The sequence below is a fragment of the Leucopleurus acutus genome, assembly GCF_964270905.1.
Source record: "Leucopleurus acutus genome assembly, chromosome: 4".
Classification (NCBI taxonomy): Eukaryota; Metazoa; Chordata; class Mammalia; order Artiodactyla; family Delphinidae; genus Leucopleurus; species Leucopleurus acutus.
In genome coordinates, this window is record NC_139146.1 from 52,140,467 (window position 1) to 52,163,129 (window position 22,663).

General features: G+C 42.7%; 1 protein-coding gene across 2 annotated transcripts in view; it reads right to left on the bottom strand.

Annotated features, from left to right (window-relative positions):
* Window positions 1-611: 611 nt before the first annotated feature.
* Window positions 612-22,663, bottom strand: part of SEL1L3 (SEL1L family member 3) — a gene marked incomplete at both ends in the record, with an annotated part of 96,458 nt that continues 74,406 nt past the window's right edge. For both annotated transcript variants that reach the window (XM_082837924.1, XM_082837923.1), the window contains 7 exons: window positions 612-751; window positions 8,935-9,007; window positions 9,090-9,192; window positions 10,023-10,150; window positions 14,634-14,743; window positions 15,858-15,942; window positions 16,075-16,165. In XM_082837924.1, coding sequence (XP_082694050.1) covers window positions 612-751; window positions 8,935-9,007; window positions 9,090-9,192; window positions 10,023-10,150; window positions 14,634-14,743; window positions 15,858-15,942; window positions 16,075-16,165 — 730 coding nt within the window. The remainder of the gene's footprint in view (window positions 752-8,934; window positions 9,008-9,089; window positions 9,193-10,022; window positions 10,151-14,633; window positions 14,744-15,857; window positions 15,943-16,074; window positions 16,166-22,663) is intronic.

Sequence of the window (22,663 nt, forward strand, 5' to 3'; positions counted from 1 at the left end):
ATGATTCGGAAGCACTACAGCCCTAGAAAAATTCAAGAAGAAAAATGTAAACCCAATTTACAAAGCCATCGCCTTCCCTGTATTTCCAGCCTTAACCCATTATTTCAAGGTGCCTTAGAATTGCTGGGTCTTGGATGTCACATGGAAATCTGTCCATGGGACTGCGAGGGGTAGGGCAGTGGCAAACACACACACCAAATATTATCTAACTGGTAGAGAAGTCACAATCTTCTGTTTTTTAATAATAGGGAATGAACAAGGGGCTAAGATTCTTAAAATCCATCTCAGTGTATAAGGATTCGGATACGCCACAAGGCACACTCTGACTCCCCCATACACACAGTCATTAGAAATGGACATCCGCAGTGACCCGCTTAACCTCCCCGACATGTCCCTGTGATCAGGATGCTCCTTGTATTTGTTTGATAACCTTTGGTATAACCACTGTCTGCTCTGGGTATTTCTTTGATTTAAAAAAAAAAAAGACACCAAGTGCAAAATTCACATCCAGTTGACAAGACATTTAAGGTGTATAATGCCCCAGCCCCAGCTATCCAATACCAGCTGTTGAAAGGATTCTCTCTCATCTGGAGAGACATGGAGTGCACAGTTCACCCACGTGGCTCCAGGTTGCTGGTGACAGTGGGCTGGTCCTGAGCAGAGGCGTCTGCAGCTGGAGTCACAGCTGGACTTGCAGCAGGGGCAGTAGGGTCTCGGGGGGCCCGGGCTGGTGTCGGATGGGAACCACTGGCTGCAAAGACACATGCACAACAAGTGCTGAATATTCAAAACAGTACGTGCAGGACACACAACCACACCTAGACCCTTGCAAGCCAGAAGAGATGCTTCTAGACTAGTGGTCCTGGCACTAACTGGATGAGCAACTTTGGACCCATTATCTAGGTTCTTTGGACTTTGGTGTCCCCTCCTATAAAATGGTAGGTTGAAACAGATGTGCAAAGATTTCTGGGATTCTAAGTCCTGAATTTATTCTGTGACTTTACAGGGGTGTGTAAATATTAAGAAAGAGAGCAAGAAAAAGAAAGAAAGAAGAAAGAAAGAAAGAAAGAAAGGAAGGAAGGAAGAAAGGAAGAAAGAAAGAAAGAAAGAAAAGAAAGGCGGGGAGAGGAAGGGAGGGAGGGAGGGAGGGAGGGAGGAAGGAAGGAAAGAAGGAACTCCTTGGTCTATGTTTCCTATGGTCATATCTCTTTTTTTCACCTAGTACTGATGCAATGCAAGCTCTGGATTACACCAATCAATCAGAAAGAGTGTCGGTTTTATTCACATTCTGATTCCATTTGGATGATATGCCAAATTTGATTTAAATTGAATTCTTTAAGTAAATGTGTATACATTTTGGAAAGCATAATTACTAGGTTTAATTGTTTTTCAACCTACCTTCAGTAAGGAGGTTGAACCACAATAAAGGTTAGGGAAGCTTATAAAGTTTTATACTTTATGGCAATAGCTTTCAAGTGGGGGTAATTTCGACTCCCGGAGACAGTTGGCAATGTCGGTAGACATTTTTGGTTGTCACAGCTGGAGGATGGGGTGCTGCTGGCATTTAGTGGGTAGAAGCCAGGGGTGCTGCTAAGCGTCCTAAAATGCCTGGGCCAGCCCCCCTCCCGAACGAAGAATGACCCAGCTCCAAATATCACTAGTGCTGAGGCCCACACACCTGCTTTATGTACTAAGGCTGTGAAGTATCCTGTCCATAAGACTGTGGGCTCTGGGACCCGGCTGCTCTGCCCTTTATCAGTTATGTGACCTTGGACAAGTTACCTACTCTCCTTCTGCCTCTAACAAATGGAGAAAATAAGAATATCTGTACCTTATTTTGCTCTTATAAGGATTAGATGAGTTCACGTATATAGGGTTTTTAGAACAGTGTCTGGCTTGCCTAGGTACTCAACAGATGTTAGCTCTTACTACTAGTGACCTGGTTTACCATGGAAATGTGTTGATGTATCAATTTCTGGGGCCTCGCTTGCAGGACTGATGAAAAAGTTGGGGTGTTTGTTTCTGGGATGCTTTATAGTCCACTTTTAGACCCCAGTAGCCTATGAAAATAGCCAAAACTTTGAAGCCAGAAAGTCCAGAGTCACATGGTCCTTACAGTTACCAGCTGAGTGATATTGAGCAAGTTACTTAACCTCTCTGAGCTTCAGTTTCTCTATCTGTAAAGTGGCGGTACCAGCCTGCAGGGGTGTGTGACGTACAGCTAGCACAGTGGCCATGGTTTGTGCGAACAATTGCCTTTAAGCAGTGCTCTTAAGCTCAGCAGTCCTTGAGTCTCATACCATTTTCAGTAGGTGGGACTATTCTTAAAGGTTCCCAAATGTCCATCCTGAAATGTATCGACCTATAGAAGATGCCATCACTTGTTGACCATCTGACTTCTAGATAAGCTCTTCAAGATTTCCACCTGCAAAAGGCTATACTAGGAAATTCTGGAACGGGCTCCAAAGACTCTGACCTTTTTGAATATGTAAAGGAATTCTCCAAGGAACCCCTTCCAATAGCTACAGAAAACCTTGTGAATCCAGAGACTGTTCTGAAAGAACAGGATAGTGGTGGCGGTGCGGAGGGGGCCCAGGTGTTGCATAATGATGTGACGCTTCTAGGTCAAAGCCATCACTCTGGCAGGTGATCTAACCGCGGCAGGGACCATGAGACCCAGTGATGCGGCACAAAGACCATTTGCTGGAGTCAGGAGACCCGTTCTGGGCAAGTCTCATTTATCTACCACTAATAGGTGACTTAGGGGTAGATACAGAATGGCAGACATTTCAGTCCTAAAATGCTTGAATCTCATAGGCTTTGGTTTCCTCATCTGTGAATTGAGGGGCTTGGATTAAATGGTGTCCAAGACTTCTTGGGTCCTAACAGCTATCTTTCTGATGATTCTCTGAGGAAGTTAATGAAGTACTAAGGCACGTATTTTTCCTTTTCAAGCTCAGGGAAATGTTTAAATCACCATGGTAACAAGATAAATCAGCAATCAGTTTTCTGATTAAAACAAAAAAAGTGCCACTGTGTAAATGTAGAAGAAATGCATAATTAGCATCTCCACCACTGAAATCTTCTTGTCAGAGCATAACAAAAATGCTCGATGTTTCGGCAGTAAGTTTGTTATTATCCACGTGAGAACTCTCCCATTTCCAGCAGCAGTTTGCAATCACTGGACAAACCCCCCAACAGCCCGTCATAATTTTAAAGTGGCCTCTTTGTCTCCGATCACCTGGAATCTGTCCTAATGTGATTACCGGATTAGAATCAAGGTAATGAGGAAAATCAGCGTGCTGTTTCAAAAATTACAGAGTCCATTCCTGAGTCAAAAGCGATTTTTGCATTATTTGCTGCTTGAGGGACCATTTTCTGTACATTAGTGAGAATGATAAAGAGCCGGCTCTGAGCTGGCAGACTGCAGCCCATGGGCCTCAGGTGGCTCGCTGCCTGTTTCTGTATGGCTTGCAATCTAAGCATGGTTTTTGCATTTTGAAATGGTTGAATAAAAATCAAGAGAAGAGTACTATTTTGTGACACGTGAGAAACATGTGAGATTCAAATCTTCACGTCCACGATGACGTTTTATTGGAGACCAGCCATATCATTTGTTTTCCTGTATTGTCAATGGCTGATTTTGCACTCTAATGAAAGTTGAGTAGTTGTGACAGAGATGGCCCTCAAAGCCCCAAATGTCTATTATCTGGCCCTTTACGGAAAAAAATTGGCCAACCTCTGTTGTGGACCACTGCAGGGGAAATATCTGCTTGCCAGTTGACCAGATGGGAGCATAAAAGAAAGACGAATAGGAGAGAATATATTGGGTGAATCCAGAGATAATAGACTATTTACAAAGATGAAGCGGTGGGGGGGGGGGGTAAGGAGGTGAGGGAGGGAAGCTCTGGAAATCATATGCTATGAATAAGATCTAATCTACTTCATTTGGGCCTCTGGATCCAGCAGGGACCAGTCCACGTATAAGATCCATGTCATTTAAACATTTCTTATGAGTAAGGATACTGGGAGGGCAGCAAGGGTAATGAGATAGGAGAAAAGTAAAATCTTACCATTAAATCACTCTGACTTTAAGGCTGCTGCTTTTTGCATGAGTACCACTTTGTGACATTTTACTGTAATTTTAGTACCTCATTAACTGGAAATGTAGAGGACAGGAAAAGAGTAGGAAAAGGTTTAATTGATCTTGTTCATATCATCTTACTCTTTTCAAAAGACCACTTGGCTAACCACTTAGGCAAAAAGGATGAGTTGGCTTAAATTATGAATGTTTTGAATAGGCTGACATTGGTTTAAAAGGTGAGCACGTCATGCCCAGAGCTGGTAGTTCTGCAGATCTTGCTCTATACTGTGTATTCTATTTAGACACAAAGTTGACAATAACACGAGGAAGGCAGGACTCTCTCTGAAGCGGTCTTTTACATTTTCTCCCTCCATTCTTCCCTTTACCCTCCGCCAGGCAGCAGCCACGCTCCATGTCTTTTCAGTCTCAGGGGAGATATGGTTCTAGACATACTTTACTTTGGGATTTTTTTGTTTTTCCCAAAGCCTGGGTCCATTAAAGCAATTATGCTTGGCATCCTTGACAGGGAGGGGGAGAGGGAAAGTGCTTTAGAGATGAAATGAGGCAGGGAAAGGAGGTTTCTGGAGTGTGGGAAAGTGGCTAAGTCTGGCTGTGGGTGTACCCCAGCAGAGCCCTCACCTTGCCCTTCAGCAACCTGAGAAAGGAAGACCTGGCAGAAAAAAAAAGGCTAAGGTGCTCAGCTTTGGCAAAGACAATGGGACTTGTAGGTGACCCAGAAGCTGCGAAGCCGACGGACCTGGAAGGATGGCGTAGGCCCAGGGCAATGTGTATTCTGCTAACAGACTGGTGACCATCTGAGTAGTTAGTGCTACCAAAAACCCAGGGACCTTTGCACGTCCCTGGGAGGCATCAGCTTCAAGAAAGACTGAGCTGCCTGGTAGTATGCAAGCTAGGAATCAAAATCAAGTTCCCTCAAAGGAAATAAAAGATTTTTTTGCATACGTAATATTTTTTGTGGACTTGTTTTGGTACGCTAGCTAGACTAGTCAGTATTTTTGTTTAGCTGTTTTTTAAAAAAGAGCTTTATGTTTTAGAAAGAGTCTAATAGCATAGAAAAGCATGCTAGTCTCTGGTAGTGGTGTCTGCTACTTACTGAGGTAAACCAAGCTCTTTAAGTGTAGGCGCTACCTGGTGTCAGCGTACTTTAATTGCAAGTAAAATGCCCTAGAGGGCATTACTCCTTAGGAGCTACTGGGCTAACATTTCTTGAGTTCTAAATACTTTACTCAGTGTTCCCTCATTGGGTTCTCTCAACTACAATACGACACAGGTGTACTACTAATTCTGCTGTTTTAGAGAACAGGAAACTAAGGTACAGAGAAGGTCCCTCCCTTGCCCAAGGTCACACAGCTAGTGACAGGCCAGCATCTTAGCGGTCTGTGCTGTTAGCTACTGTCCCACACCGCTAGCCTTCTGAACACAGGACAGTTTACTGTGGCAAGTGTGGTGACGTGTTGATTACATATCACAAAGCGTATAAACTCAGGAGGAAAATGAAGGTAGTTGGAGCTGAACGCAAATGGATGGACAGCTCAATTTAAAGGTTTGGCCATAAATCATTAGTTTTTAGAAACAACTGACTGGAAAAAGTGCAAATCACAAAATGACAGAGATGCCTAACTTAGAGCACACTCCTCCTACCCAGCACCTTCAGGGAGGCTCTTAACGCTCAAATCCTGTCCCTCTCCGCTCTGGCAGTCTCCGCTCTAGGCTGCATTCCTGTGCCGGCTTAACCACAGCCAGGGTTACCACCAACATCCACTACATCCGTCACCTTCCCACGGGGTGGCTCATGGACCTCGGGCACCAGCTCCTCAGAGAGACGCCCGCGATAGAAATTCTGCCCGCTGAGAGACCCCTGCAGTGCTTCTCTGCTGCTTTTCTATGCTTCCATCCCCCTTGCCCCATTGTCCAGTCACTGATGGAGTACCCTCTTACTTCAAAGTCATTGACAAATTTGCACTTATATGGAGGACTTTAAAAATAGGAAAATAATTTACTACATATTTTAATTCAACACTAGTCCTAACAGGGCTGGTATGTACCACTGTAGGGGCACATTTTGGAAATATGTGGAGACTCCTTTTTTTTTTTTAACTTCTATGCCCTTACGACTCTAAGTGTGTGGAACAGCATCGTGAATGTAACCTGAAACCTTGTGAGAAATGCAGGATCTCAGAGGCCACCCACAGACCGACTGACTTAGAATCTGCATTTAACCAGATCCCTGTGTGATTCCCGTGCACACTGAAATTAAGAAGTGCGGGGCTGGAATTTACATATTGAAATACATATTATTTTATTATAATTACTTTCTTTTTATTTCTCCTTTATATTGCTGTTTAGGGCATTATTTTTAAAACTAAGTGTGTAGGCAGATTACTTGTCATTCATTTCAAGGTACCAAAAAAATGTGTTAAAAAATACATCTTATGTAAGGGGACAGTGGGTCAGAGGCAGACGGTAGCCACTGTTTTAGAGTATCATAAGTGTGAAAAAGTTCAGAAGTCTGCTGCCCTACATCCTTTCATGGACTCTATTTTGTGATTTTGGGCAGACCACGGCATTCCTTTAGCCCCATTTCTTCATCTGTAAGATGAAGGGCATAGAATTAAATTATTTTTAAGATCCTATCCAGACTTCTCCAACGCTCACCGAAGGGAAGAGGTACGTACAGGAAGAAGCAAGTGAAAGAGTTTGAAAAAAATGAAAAACAAATGAGTGAAAGAGCAAAGGATACACAGGAAGGGGAAAGTATATCAAAAGGCAGGAGGGACAGGGAGATGGGAATGTGGAAGGACTGATAATGAAGCTATGGAAAAAGGAAAAAACGACGACTTCTGATAAAAGCCATTCCACCAGCCCATGAATTTTCATGGCTACCAGCTGGCATAAAATGAGAAAGACAATTTTCAGCTCCTCTAACGGAATTGCATTTGTAATAATCATAACAATATTTCTACAGAGTAAAAAAGACAAAGATAATTTGAAATGGAAAACACTGGCAAGATGCAAAATAAATGCGCTATACCTGGGAACAAATTTAGGGATGGGACAGAATTTGCATGAGGAAAACTTACCAGCTGGCGTGCTACAGGGCATCAAACCTGGAAGGGCTTTTTAAATCTTATTTATTTATTTTGCAGTACGCGGGCCTCTCACTGTTGTGGCCTCTCCCATTGCGGAGCACAGGCTCCGGACGCGCAGGCTCAGCGGCCATGGCTCACGGGCCCAGCCGCTCCGCGGCATGTAGGATCTTCCCGGACCAGGGCACGAACCCGTGTCCCCTGCATCGGCAGGCGGACTCTCAACCACTGCGCCACCAGGGAAGCCCTGGAAAGGCTTTTGGTGGTTCCTTGTTAACCTCCTCAGATAAATGGGGGAAAATGACTCCGTATTAGCCTCTCAGAACAGTGGCTTCTGTCTCACCATCAAATCTGTGCTGAAATGCACTTCTTTTGCTTTTCATTATCTGCTACACAAATAATGGCTGTGCCGATGCTCAAATGCCATGTCCAGCCCTAATGTATCCATTTGTAAATGTCTCTGTTGGTCTTTGTGAGTGATTCTGTCCTTCTGTAGCTTCCAAGATGGTTGGGAATTGGAATTCTCCCCTGAGAGATGTTTGCAAATTTCAGTATCTACTAAGTGTGAGATCATAAATGATGGGACCAAGGCCTTCCTCTGACTCAGCTTATGGTCTCATAGGGAAGATAAACATGACGGTTAACATTATTGAGAGGGCTTTATATGCCAAATAAATACAACAGCTAACATTTTGGTGTCATGTGTATTTTTTTCACTGAACTCTCCTAACAACCCCGAGAAGTAGCTACTATTATAACTTCATTTTATTGATGAGAAATTGGGGGATCAGGAAAGTGAAATAACTGGCCATAAGTCACACAGCTAATGAAGAGCTAAGCCTGGACTCTAAACCTAGCTAGAAAGGACTGGGGTGCCTATCTCCTTAACTACTGCCCTACACTAGCTCAGAAAAGAAATAGTGACTAGTAGAATCCGCACTAGACTAACTGCTGGCTCTACTGTCCCCCTCGGCCCCTCCCTCTGAATCTAAGTGGCTGGATATTTTTACTCATCACAAGTGCTTGTTTATTATCTTACACATTTGATTCCTCGACTGGGATAAACAGGAAGACTTCGTGCTAGAGGGGGCCTCAGAACTGGGTTTTAAGACACACAAGGTATCGTTTTGATAGCAGGTGTACTTTGAATTGGAGAAGACATTTTTGTTCAATTTCTTAAGCACCTTATTTTAAAAAATCCTTGCTTACTTTGAAAAATGTAACAATAATTGGAGCCTTCCATCAGCCAGAGATTACGAGACAGCCCTAGGGGTAACCACATGTGAATGATCCTCCTAACGAAAGGAAGCAGAATGGCTAAGGAGGGAGAGTGTCATTTTTCTAGTAAGGAAAAAGAATCCCTATATTTTTTTTTAAGATTTTTTAAAATTAGTTAATTAATTTATTTAGTTTTGGCTGCATTGGGTGTTTGTTGCTGCGTGCGGGCTTTCTGTAGTTATGAAGAGCAGGGGCTACTCTTTTTTGCGGTGTGTGGGCTTCTCATTGCGGTGGCTTCTCTTGCTACAGAGCACGGGCTCTAGGCGCATGGGCTTCAGCAGTTGCAGCATGCGGGCTCAGTAGTTGTGGTGCACAGGCTTAGTTGCTCCGCAGCATGTAGGATCTTCCCGGACCAGGGCTCGAACCCGTATCCCCTGCATTGGCAGGAGGATTCTTAACCACTACGTCACCAGGGAAGTCCCTCCTACATTTTTTATATTGCCCTGGCTTTTTATAAATCTTTACCTGAGACAGACTGGCAATACTGCACGGTCCAGGCGATCAATGCAGACAGCAGGAAGGTTCCCAGAAAGTAGATCTGCAAACATCCGAAGCACATGTCAGATGACTGACAAAGGGTGGGGACCATGAGGACAGGGCTGAGGGGAGACAGTTCCTACCAGGGCAGAGTGCAGGGTGGCACCCCAGATAAGCCGGAGGTTAAGGTAAAGCCAGGCCAGGGAGCAGGGGCTGAAGGACTCCTCGCTGCTGTGGCTCCAGCACCTGCAGACAAAAAGCACAGTGTTGCCAAACGTTGGTAGCATTACTTATGACCGATATTTGCAGATCCTCAAACCCACATCCTTCTGCTTTGGGTCAAATGAGCACATGCAAAATGAGAGAAAAAAGAAATAAAACCAGTTCTGAGGGGTGTGAGCCTGTGCTGAAATGCTAGGATCCTGGCAAACATCTCAGAAAAAGGTCAGTCTTGTCCTTCATAAAAAGACAGGTCCAGGAGGCCCTTGTAGCACAGGAGCTGCCAAGGAACACTTCTATGTGAGTGTCTGTGTCCAAAGTCCAGACACTGGGATGCCTCCCTATCTTGCAGAAAAGCATCATCTTATTGGACACTTCCTTTTTTCCTGGAAAAACTTAGTCAGCATTTTAACTTCAAATCAAGCACATTCTATATCTTAATCCTCAGATACCAGAAAAGGGAATTAAGTTTGGGTCCAGCTGAGTGTTCTCTAATCAGAACAAATCCTGAGCCCTTTATAACCACTGACATTAGAAAATAAGACCAAGGAGCTTCCCTGGTGGCGCAGTGGTTGAGAGTCCACCTGCCGATGCAGGGGACACGGGTTCGTGCCCCAGTCCGGGAGGATCCCACGTGCCGCGGAGCGGCTGGGCTCGTGAGCCATGGCCGCTGAGCCTGCGCGTCCGGAGCCTGTGCTCCGCAACAGGAGAGGCCACAACAGTGAGAGGCCCGCGTATCGCGGAAAAATAATAATAAGAAGAAGAAAATAAGACCAAGGCTAACTTTAACCAAGAAGCAAACACCACCCACTTGTGTTCCTCCAGCTGCTACGGTATTAAAGAGGCTCTGAACTCACCTTTCGTACAGTTCTTGGAGGATGGAGATGTTATTAGAATGGATAGTCGGGTCAATTTCCAAGAAATCCAAAATATGATGTGGGATTATAGCACCTTCCTCAATTAGCAGGGCCAGGTTAAAAAATCCCTGAAAAGAAGCCACAAACCAAACTCATTCACTCCTTATAATAAAGCCTAGACGGACACTTCATCAGAATGTAAACTTTTACAACCTCTAGATTTTTTTTTTTCAGTCCCTAGAGCCAGATGGTTTTGTCATCTTCACTGATGAATTGTTTCCCTAAATATATGCATCTGAGGAACTTATTTGCAGAAGAACCAGGAGGCTTTCAGAGGACGCTGTGTCCCATCTGCTCAGAAGCCAGCCACCGGGGGAATCTGTCCTTTCCTGTTCATTCTCTCAAAACAGAAGTCGCTGGAAAACGTGCCCTTGTATCATCAACAAACCCAGAATATCGACTCAAAGGCAGTGTCCGTCACTTACAGACTATACCCTGGGTCACCATCGGTATGTCAGAATTCTAACAAATGTGGCTGTGTGTGTCCTCGGGGCTGACATTCTAAGAGGAGAGGACCTCTGATGCGCACAGTAACGTGCAAGTGTTTGTCCGATCTTTCCTAGGGCAGCGAGGAAAACCTCCTCACCTGATTCCTCTTGGTACAGACCCTCCACTCTGGTACGTTTCCCCACCTCCCTCTCATTATATATCTTGTTCTTGACCCACAGAGGTAGGACCTGCCTTACTGGGCTGTGCAGGTCCAGTAAAATAACACAGTTAAGAGCCTGATGGTTGAAGTGCTTCATAGAGGATGGACACCATTATAGGACCTGGAGGAGATGCACTGTCCATCATGAGCTGAGCACGCGGCCAGACCAAGAAATAAACAAAACATGATGTGTCACTTATTATTACGGCTTTACAAATTCCACTGAATTGTTGCCCTTCAAAGAATGCATAGTCACGCTTTAATGACTTATATCCTCCCTTTCCTTTCATTTAGTTGATTCTAAATAAAAATCACCATCCCCCAGGTTGTAAAATTGCAGGAGTCTCACAAGCAGGCTATGTGATGATCATGATAAAAATAACAGCAGCTGGCATTTTCTGAGTGATGCTATATATGAGGGTTTGTTCTGTTTTATATATATATTCACTTAATCCTCACAACAACACATTGAGATAGATTCTGTTATCCTCTATACTATTATTACTAGGAAGCTGAGGCACAGAGAAGTTAAGGAATTTGCCCTAGGTCATACAGTTGGAAAGGGGATTCAAATGTAAGCAGACAGGATTCAGAGCCTCAAATCTTAAGTTCCACCTTGCTGCTAAATAACCTCTAAATAGATACAAGTATTAGGTGTCTTAACATTTCACACACACACAAGCAGAAAATAGACTGTTTCTCCACTTTTTGAAAGAAAGGCTCTCTTAAAACTCGAGGTATTAGAAGAAAAGAAGAAAATGACTTTATAAAATTTTAAAGTCTCTGAACAATGGAAAAATAACAAGATTAAAATAAATTGGAAAATGGACTAGGGGGATATTTGTATGCATTGTAATAGCTTAAGGTTCATTATCTACTGGGCAAATGTATAAAGAACTAATTATAATTTAAATTAAAAAATATCAAAACTCCAATAGATAAGTAGACAAAGAGTAAGAATAGAGAATTCATGTAAGAAAATATAAAGGGTAAATTATCATAGATGAGTATATGTAAAAGTGTCCATCCCCAGTAGTAGTCAAATACATACAATTTGAAACAATAAGGAAGGATCAACTTATAATCATTCAATTACCAAATTAAGTCACGAAAACATCCAGTGCTGACAAGATTTCAGTGATCCTTTTATACTAAGCACTGCTTGGTGATACATTAATTGGGAAACAGTTTCAGAAAGTAAATCGGCAATATACTATTATTATGTAACCATGAAACCATTTAGACTGTTTGACTTAGCAACGCCATCTCTCAGATTATAAAGAGATTATTCAAACAGAGGTAAAAGATGGAAACATGAGAATGTTCACGGTAGCACTTGCTATAATTGCAACACAATAGGAAATGACCTTCACGTCTTCCTTAACGGACTATAAATCCCATGAAGGCAAAAATATTGTCTATCTTTTAATCTTGCGTCCCCACGACTAAGCAGTGTCTAAGACAGGGCAGGACTACATAAACATGTGTCAAATCAATCAATAAATTAGCAAACGAGACAATAAATGTCCATTAAAAGATAAAACTTAATAAATGACAGTCTATCACCTCAGCAGGATATGGGGCAGCAGTTAAGAGTAATAATTACAGAGACCATGCAATAGAATGCACCCATTCCTACAATACGTGAGAAGAAGCAGATTTTTCAAGTGGCCCGTGTGCTCTAGTTACCATTAAAGAGACCCACTAGCCTGTGGCTGGGACTAGAAAGGGACATGAAGGCTGAAGGAATTAAAAAAAAAAGAAAGAAAATCCAAAGGAAGAAAGCCCCTGACATGGAACTGTGGGTGCATTCTTTGATTTGTTTTCTCTTTAAAAATTATTCTTGGGCTTCCCTGGTGGCACAGTGGTTAAGAATCCTCCTGCCAATGCAGGGGACATGGGTTCGAGCCCTGGTCTGGGAAGATCCCACATGCCGCGGAGCAACTAAGCCTGTGCGTCACAACTACTGAGCCTGTGCTCTAGAGACCGCGAGCCACAGCTACTGAGCCCGCGTGCTGCAACTATTGAAGCCTGCGTGCCTAGAGCCCGTGCTCCGCAACAAGAGAAGCCACCGCAATGAGAAGCCCACACACCACAACGAAGAGTAGCCCCCGCTCGCCTCAATTAGAGAAAGCTCGTGCGCAGCAACAAAGACCCAACACAGTCAAAAATAAATAAATAAAATAAACAAGTTTATTTTAAAAAAATTATTCTTTAACGTTTTTATAGCATCATCTTGTGAAAAAATTAAAAATCAGAACTGAAAAAAAAAAGAAAAATTAGGTCCAGGCCTAATTTTGAGTAACAACATAAATCATCTAGGGGAGTTTGGCTCACCAGCAAATCCTTTTAGTACCAACTCCTATTTCATTCCAGAAGAAATAATAAAAGGACAGATCATATCCACTAAGCATACTCAGTGCTGGGCTTGGTGCTTTACGTCCAACATCTCATTTAATCCTTGTAACCTATGAGGTGGATGTTATTATTATCCCCAGTTCACACATGAGAAAACAAAGAGTCAGTGATTGAGTGGCTTGCCATATACCAATAGCTGTGAAGGCACAAAGATGTGGGGTAAAAGCAAAGTAGTGCCTCCTTTAAAAAACAAGACTAAGATAGGGATGAGTTTCCAACTTTTGCTTTGTGATCAGATCACAAATCACACAAGAAATCTGTGGCATAAGAGGGTAACAGCTATTCCAGCTTCCATCACGAAACAGCCCTGAGATCCTCACAAGAGAAGTCCAATTAGCAAATGTAGAAGGAAGGAGAGAAACAGAAAATCATCACTGGCACACTACAGTTAGTTGTTGCAGGCAAGATTTACTGAAGGATACTGAAATCAGTGGGCAGAAGTTGGAGGAGAAATCAAATATTTGCTTTGCATCATTGCAAATTATCTCCCCAAGATATCTACAAATTAGAAAGAGAAAAATATTAACTTTACATGGGAGAAACCTAGTAGAAACCACCTTCACCGAGTGATTGAGATCAGCCTCACCAATAATAAGACATAGTGACACTATGTACACCACATATGATACGCTGAGAAGGACATATAACATCTGGGCTATCCTTGCCCCAAATGCATAATCTCAGTCTATTCACGAGAAAACAGAAGACAGGCCCAAACCGAGGGACATTCTACAAAATATCTGACCAGTATTCTTCAAAGGTATCAACGTCATGAAAGACAAGCAAAGACAGAAACCGTCCCAGACTGAAGAGGACTCAAGAAATATGACAACTCAATGCAATGTGGGATCCTGGAACAGAAAAATGATGTTAGTGGAAAAACTAGTGAAATACAAAGAAAGTCTGAAATGTAGTTAATGGTACTGAACCAACACTGATTTCTCAGTTTGATAATGATACTGTGGCTATGCAACTTTTCTATAACTCTACAAATATTCCAAAATAAGAAGTCTCCTCCACCCAAAAAAAAAAGGTCACTGAGAGCAAAGTCCTATCACTAAACTATTGGCTCAGCTATGCAAGCAAACTACTTCCCATTTTGACCACTTCCAATTTCTTGAGTTCCTTCCTACCTGGTGAGCTAGTTTGATGGAATCTGGTAGAAAGACTCCTGGGTTTGGAGCCAGGAGACCTGGGTTTAGGCTCTGACTGCTTCACCTACTACCTGCTTGTCTGGCCTTGAGCAACTTATCACCTTGTCACAATCTTGATGTTCTTTACTATAAAATAGGTCTAATTATCCCCACTCCCACGAGGTTGCTGTGAGAATGGCAGGGGAAACATAGTAAGTGCTCAATAAAGGTTCGCCATTCTGGCTAGTGTTCTCAGAGAGGTTTTGTGAGGGGCTCATGAACACGGATGAGAAGTGACTTTGCAACCTCACAAAGAAGCATCATCAGGGGCTCATTTCTGTTGCCGTTTACCTGTGAGTCTCCATCCAGCGCTGCTTGGGCATACATCTGCACGGACAACTCAAGGTCTTGTGATTGGTTTTGGTGACCATAGTAGTAAAGGTCTCCCATTTTCAAATACGCTGCAGGACAAAAAGGACAAGTGGTTTTATTTCAGACCGACCTTTTAAATGATTGGCCCATTTGCATGACTGCGAGTTTTTCCCACCAGAATCTGGATACAGGTACATCTTTAGGCTTCCTTGACGTGGGGAGGGAAAAAAAGATTATTGCACTGAGCACTCCCATTTCTAGACACATTTTCTTGCTTCGCTGGGTAGCTCTCCTAAATGGGCCTGTTTGTGAGAATCATAGTCTGCAACATCACAGCCCCAACAGCCAAGGTTGTTTGGGGCACCGAGATTTTGCTGCCTGGGTTTGATGACTGATGTGTATTTCTTGACTCTGTCTAAGCCATATATGTTATCTTTCCTCTGAGGAAAAAGTTTTGTTTGCGTGTATGTATCACTCAACGTCCACTCAGAATAGAATCTTCTTCAGGTAGTTCAAAAAAGGGATTTTAACACTGGGAACTGGTTACCAGGGTGTTGGAAGAGTTGAAAGGGCAAATGCGGAACAGTAGGCAACCCAGAGATTAGCAATGCAGGAAGCCACTACCTTCCTAGGCCTGGGGGCCAGCTGAGACCACAGAGGATGGACGGCCAGGCAGGAGTTGGAACCATGGAAATGCAGCCATTGCCAGAGACACAGCCCAAAGCAGAGAGAAGGGGAGAAATACTTGGGCTTCTCACCTCCTCCCACCCTGCAATCTCCTGCCAGCGCCTCCCATTGGCTGAAAATAATCAGATGTCACTGGGCAAAGGAGTCTGGGAACTGTAGTTACTGAAGGTCAGCCCTCTATCACACAGGGCAGAGCCAGGAAGACGGGGAATCCATCTGAGGGCAAAAAGGCAAAAGGCTGGCGCAGAGAATCTCTCCCGAATAGCTTTTCCTTTTGAATTCTCGCTGATTCCTTAGAAAGGATGGGTCCAAGCATTCGGTAGACAATGGATGAAGAGAAATGTATTGCTTGAGATTGAGAGCAGAGTTTAGGGAAGATCTTAATAGCCGAGATTTTTCACTCTGTTTCTTAATTGTTTAGAAATATTACACCACACAAAGCTGTTAGATGTTCCCTGTTACTAAAGATTAAAAGCCTCCAATGCTTCAAGTTAGCACCCATTTCTCTATACATACCAAATGAAGGAGCATCGATTTGAAAAACAGAGAAATTATAGTATCTCCAAACACAATTAACATCCAAGTACCTCTTGGCCAGGTCCTAAGGGGATGAAGGGGGAGAAAAAGTTAACTCATTAATATTTCTGCCAAGTGATTAATTTTGCCTCCATAAAACCCAATTCATTATCCTTAACCTTAGAGCTTCTAGTCTGAGGAGAATACATTTACTTACTGGCCTCTCCTCACAGATGTGAGCTAAATTTGTCTGTGACACTTCAATTCCAGTTTCTGCTGCTAAAACATAATACAGCAAAGCTTCGTGCCTAAAAATAGATGATTAATAATAAATTTCATAGAGTGGCTCTTACTAATACTCACAGAGAGCTTTATATTCACACGTAAGAGGGCACAAAATAAGCAGTTTTTTTAAAACCACAAAATCATGAGGTTTTTTTTTTTTTTTTTAAATAAATACTGTTGTTAAAAATACTGCATGCACTGATTTATTTTCTCTCTTAAAAGGCTGAACTCACAGATAAGGTTGGGGAGCTAGTTGATACAACAGCTACCTCTACTGGCCAAATGGTACGTCGCGTGCTGGCTGGGGAGCTGTCTATTAGCTTTGGGTCCTTGAAATCCTTCCATCTTCCATCCTCGCTTAGAGGAGATAAGTGGTATTAAGAAAAAGCTCTGCACTTTTGGGTCCTGTTTTGCGAAGGGCTTTATAGGGCTTACGACTCTGAACAAGCTTAATTAAAGCTGAGCTTCTGTGGTACATTAGAAGTTTGGCAAAGGAGAGGCAGTTTGCAAGGGGCTTGATACCAATGGCCAAAAACACATCTGAAAGAAGTAAATATTCGACACCACTGGTAACTGAATAATTGCGAGACAATGAGACCACTTTTCATTTGTTGAGACTGGCACCTGATTCATAATACAGATAACGGCAAGAGCTTGGAGGAAAATGGACCTATTCCTACAACCACTGTTAGTGGGAAGCCAATTAATGTGATAGTTAAGGGTGAGGACTCTTACAAATGTACGTACCACCTGGCCCAACAGTTCTGCCTCATGAGGGTTTATTCTAAGAAATATTCGGAAACATGTGCAAAGATTCTGTGGCAACAGAGGTCATGGCAGAGCTGTTTCTATGAATTGGGGGGAAAAAAGAAACAAATATCTGAAAATCAGTGACTAGTTCAATTAACCCATGGCTCAGCCACTTTCAGACGAGGCCCTTAAAAATGATGTTGAAGAAGAGTATTCAAAGACGTAGAAAAATGTCTATGCCAAAGTTTCCGCTGTGTAAAAAAAAAAAAAAAAAAAAAAACAGGATAAAAAACAGTGCAATTTCATTTTTGTAAAACAAAAATAAAACTGAATCCACACATGTACACACACACGCGAATACATATATGCAGGAAAAAAAAAATCTACCAAAATGCTAACGGTACTTATCTCTAGGTGGTGAGAAGGCAAGTGGGTTTTATTTTCTTTTTACTTCTCTGATTTCCTCCATTTTAACCATAAATTGTTGTTTCTAAAGCTTATTTTCATTTTCTGTAGCTAATATTAAGCGCTATTTCTTAATTTTAGCTCCATCTAGGAGATGGTTTAAGAAAGGGTGGGGGGAGGTTGGGTTGGGGGAATACGTAAGCGGATCCAAACGTCATCTTTTCTACAAGGCTAAAGCATCTCCTGGCAGGCCATCCCGTGGGGACAGAGGGAGGTGACTGGGGGGTCAAATCAGGACAGGCAGACCTTCAATCAGACATACTGCAGGTCACGGCCATGTGCCTGCTGAGTGCGCTGTTTCCTGGCCTCCGAGATACCCAAGGCAGCCGACCAATTAGGCATGACTCATGCTAAAGAGACAAGGCTGGCTAAGCAGCTTCCCCTGCGAGGACAAGTCACATCAGAGAACCACAACTGCAACGGCAACAACACAAAAGACCCCCAGACATTTTCTTACATAGCTTGCAAGTATCGTGTTTGGTGACAAGAAACCTCGGAGCAGACCCCAAATGGGGGAACTAAATTTGAGGGAAGTTCGGCAGAAAGACTCCATCATTCTACAATTAGGTCCCGTTCCAAAGGTCTTATAATCTCAAACACTCAGGTCTGCCCCAGTGCCTCAGTTTCCCCCACTGGATGGATGAGGGAAGGAGATGGTGTAGACTTGCCGGCCCAAGGTCAGATATCAGGTCGGCTCTCTCTGCTGCCATAACTGGATGAAATGGGGTTCCTATAACTGCAATGTAATAAAATGAGGTTTTCTTAGATAGCGGTTGGGCAGACTGTTAGAATTTTGGAGTGGAGGACACAAGGTTGACACTTCCTGTAAGAACAGTCACTAGGATAAATTTTATAAAGACAATACCTTGCCTCTAAAGTTACTTGGAAGATGGGGGAGAGAAGGGAGGAACACATTTTATAGGAAGACTTCAATTGACCAGTTATTGTATAAGCTGGGAGGAAATCTCACAGAATTCTCAAGTATTTCCTTTGAGGAAGCACTGAAATCACCAAAGAGATGTCTAAAAATATTGATGTCAACAGAAACACTGAACAGAAATCCACCTCTGTCTTCCATCTTGCAGAAGCCGTCAGCAGAGGCCGTAGACTCCAAAACCACCACCATCTGTTTTCATATATTTAAGTGTGGACTCTAGGCAAGGGTCAGAACACTGAAGAACAGACTTTCCCACCTTAAGACTTCGGAGACATGACACTTCTGCAGAAACCCTATCTGCACGTAGCCTCCTAGCACTTTGCTCTTACTTGTGTCTCAACTGAGTCTGCCTGAAAATATTAATTACAGATATTTCTATCCTTATATTCATGGAATAAACATTTGCTCAGTATGGGCTCTGTGCAGGAGGACCAAAGCCACAAAACTGTACTGTTCTTCTGTGAATTTCCTCAAGGTTTAGGAAGCTACCAGAGGTCAGCTTTATTTCCGAAGCACTGAAGTGAAATAGTCCCCAGTCAGTCATTCTGATGGGGGGTGGGGGGCTGGGCAGGGATGCAGAGAGGAGGGGATTTAGAGTAAAGGATGTGTGTAGGGGCACACTTGCTACCCTCCCACTTCAGACTCGGGCACATCCATTTATAGAACTTTTATAATGATACTTCTTAATAATCAATCCTTTGGCTGCTTTCTGTGAATTGTGAATTTGAGTAACTCTGAGCAGTTTCTCAAACAATTCTATTGTTTTCTCTGGGTTCTTTTCTGCCAATGTCTAAAGCAGCCCAAACTGGAAGGATAAAAAAAGAATCCTGGGGTCTCAGTGGAATTTAGGACCCTGCTCTAAGGCAAAAAGATGAATCTCTTTCAAGTGGAAACTTGCATGCCTGCTTGTCTTGCCTCAAGCTTACTAGAATCTGGCTAACCTCCTGGGTTAATTAAGTATTGGGGGTATATTTAAGACCAAGGACAGTAAAACACTTAGCTTACAGATGAAACACAAAGAGGGGAAAGACAGAGAGAAATGAAACACGACAGGCGACCTCTCCTTATCGGACTTCTCCTGGTGTCCGAGGATAGCCTCGGGCATGATAACATTATCTTCAGTATTTTGCCTAAACAGCAAAATGCCCTTTTTTTTTTTCATTCACACTCCTCTTTCAAACTATCCCACATAAATCTTGGAACAACACAGAAAAACACAAGCTCATCAAACTGACACATGTAATTTGAAAATAACGTCCAGAATAAATTCACTCACAGAAAATGAAAAAAGGGGATGGACTTGGGACATTGATGGATGACTTAGTTCTATTATAACAAAATAGATGGGACCCAAAAAATTCCACGTTGCGGTGTGGGGAAGCCAACGCTCATATATTTCCAATTTAACCCCTGAGGCATCTGGAGGCCCCAGAGAAGGAAGAGAGAAAAGCACTTTGTCTCAAATATATTTTGACAAAGATAGTCCCACTATAATGGACACTAAGTGTTTCTTCCTGTTGATAGAAAATGGTCTCAAGTCCAGATTAAGACATATCTTTAACAATACTTAGCATCAGCATCAAAATCGGCAAGGATATGAAAAAACAGATATTTATATGCGGTTGATAGGACCGTACATTGGTCAAATATTTTGGAAAACAGTTGGCATTATCTTGTAAAGTTGAACATATGGTTAGCCTGTGACCCCACTCCTAAGTTCATATTTTAGAGAAACTTTTCCTATTTGTGGCAGGATATGCATAAAAAATGTTCATGGCCACACTGTCCTTAAAAAAAGATGGGAAACAACCCAAATGCAAGTTATTATGAGAATTGGTAAATAAATTGTGGTATATGACAGCAGTGAAAAGGAATGACCTACAGGTACATGTATCAAAAGATATGAATCTCAGAAACATCAGGTGAAGTAAACAATAACAAAGAAAAGCGGTGAAGAATTATATGTAATATGATTCTAATGATATGAAGCTCAGAAACAGGTCCAATCTATTGCTTAGATTGCTATAATCTATTGCTAAGATTTGCTATATCCATATATAGCAAAACTATAAAGAAAGCAAGGGGCAGAGCAACCATAAGATTCAGGACAATGGTTAGTTCTGGATATTGGCGCCACAGGTGGGTTTAATATGGGAGGAACATGCAGGGGGCTTGGACAGTTCATTTTCTTAAATAGGGTGGTAGGGCTATAGGTGTTCATTTTATTGTTCGGTTATGCTCTGGAACTTACATACATATCACCTACTATTTGGTATGTATCAATTACCGTGTGATAAAAGAAGGGAAAACAACTTACCTGGCTCAGGTCACAGCTCCAGCTCAAAAGCTCAGCTCCTTTAACCTGGATTCTGAACTAGCTCCCCCTTTCATGTTCTCCCTTCTCTTCACCATCATTCACAGAGGTTTGGTTAGGAATCTCGGAACCCAGCTCTGTCATGTCACTACCCTCTCCCAAAGCCATCAAGGGCTCCCCACTGCTCCAGAAGCTGAGTAAAAAGTATATGACCTGCTATTTAAAGTTCCACAATGCAGCACCTCTTTGGTCTTGTCATATAGCACTCCCTTTTACAAATTTTACCCTCAAGGTAAACTGGTGGCTTAAAAATTTCTAGACATACCCTGAATTTTCCTATTTCTTTGTTTTTGTTCCTGTGATTCCCTTCACTAGAAGTGTTGTTCTCTGCATGACTAAGTGGAAATTCCACCCATCCCCCAAGGCCATATCATCTGTTACCTCCATTATAAAGGCTGACCTAAGTCCCCCAAACCAGGTAGCATCTTTCCTTCCTCCAAATCCCTGATGCTCTGTATATACTGCTCATGGCTCTGGAGTTACAGTTGTTCTGTCTATTTGCCTTAATTCATTCTCTCAGTAGTTTTTGAGTACTTTCCAGTTGCCACTAAGTGCTGGGCACTGGGATACACATCACAGGACAATCCACAAGGAAACAGCCATCATGACCCATCCAAGGACAAAAGGGAGTAAGGAGTTAAGCAGGATTTCTGGGCAGAGGGAACAGCAAGTGCAAAGGCCCAGAGGTCAGAGAGAATATGAGGCATCTGAGAAACTGCAGGTAGTTTAGTACGAGGAAGAGATGAGGCAGCAGGCTTCCCCAGCCCTACTTGTGGCATCCCCTGCAGCTACGGCAAGGCACCCTGCCTTTAAATGTACCCACTAAAATCTGCTGAACTCAACCCAAACTCAGCAACAGTGTAGAACACGTGTAATCCTTAGCTCCCCTCCCCCCAAATCAATCATGTGATGTGGCTGAATATTCTAAGAAAGACAGCAGGCCATGAAATCTTAATTCCTCTTGACCTTCACAGCAAATTTTTAAAGGCACTCCCTGAAGTGCTTTGTGATTTTAAATTCAAAAGTCGGCAAGAAGGATAAGCTATTAGCAGATACTCTCTTTGTGGGAAAGTGTCAGACATCTTGGGGGGTGTGTGTGTGTGTGTGTGTGTGTGTGTTGGGGGGTGTTTACAGATATGCTCTCCCTTTGGGAAAACCCCACATATAAACGTTTTGATATCTGAATGCTTAGTTTCCCCTAAGAAGTTGTGGGGAGTAAAGGGTGGGAAATTTGGAGGATGAGAAGTAGAAATGGGCAAAAGTCAAATTTGGGAAAAGTTCAAATTTCATGAATTGAAGCTTACTTGGGAAACAAATAAAACAGCCCACAAATTGTAAGGTGTATCAATTGGGAAATGATCATTTCATTAAAAAATAGAACTACCATATGACCCAGCAATCCCACTACTGGGCATATACCCTGAGAAAACCAAAATTCAAAAAGAGTCATGTACCAAAATGTTCATTGCAGCTCTATTTACAATAGCATGGAGATGGAAACAACCTAAGTGCCCATCATCGGATGAATGGATAAAGAAGATGTGGCACATATATACAATGGAATATTACTCAGCCATAAAAAGAAACGAAATTGAGCTATTTGTAATGAGATGGATAGACCTAGAGTCTGTCATACAGAGTGAAGTAAGTCAGAAAGAAAAAGACAAATACCGTATGCTAACACATATATATGGAATTTAAGAAAAAAAAATGTCATGAAGAACCTAGGGGTAAGACAGGAATAAAGACACAGACCTACTGGAGAACGGACTTGAGGATATGGGGAGGGGGAAGGGTGAGCTGTGACAGGGCGAGAGAGAGTCATGGACATATACACACTAACAAACGTAAGGTAGATAGCTAGTGGGAAGCAGCCGCATGGCACAGGGATATCGGCTCGGTGCTTTGTGACCGCCTGGAGGGGTGGGATAGGGAGGGTGGGAGGGAGGGAGACGCAAGAGGGAAGAGATATGGGAACATATGTATATGTATAAC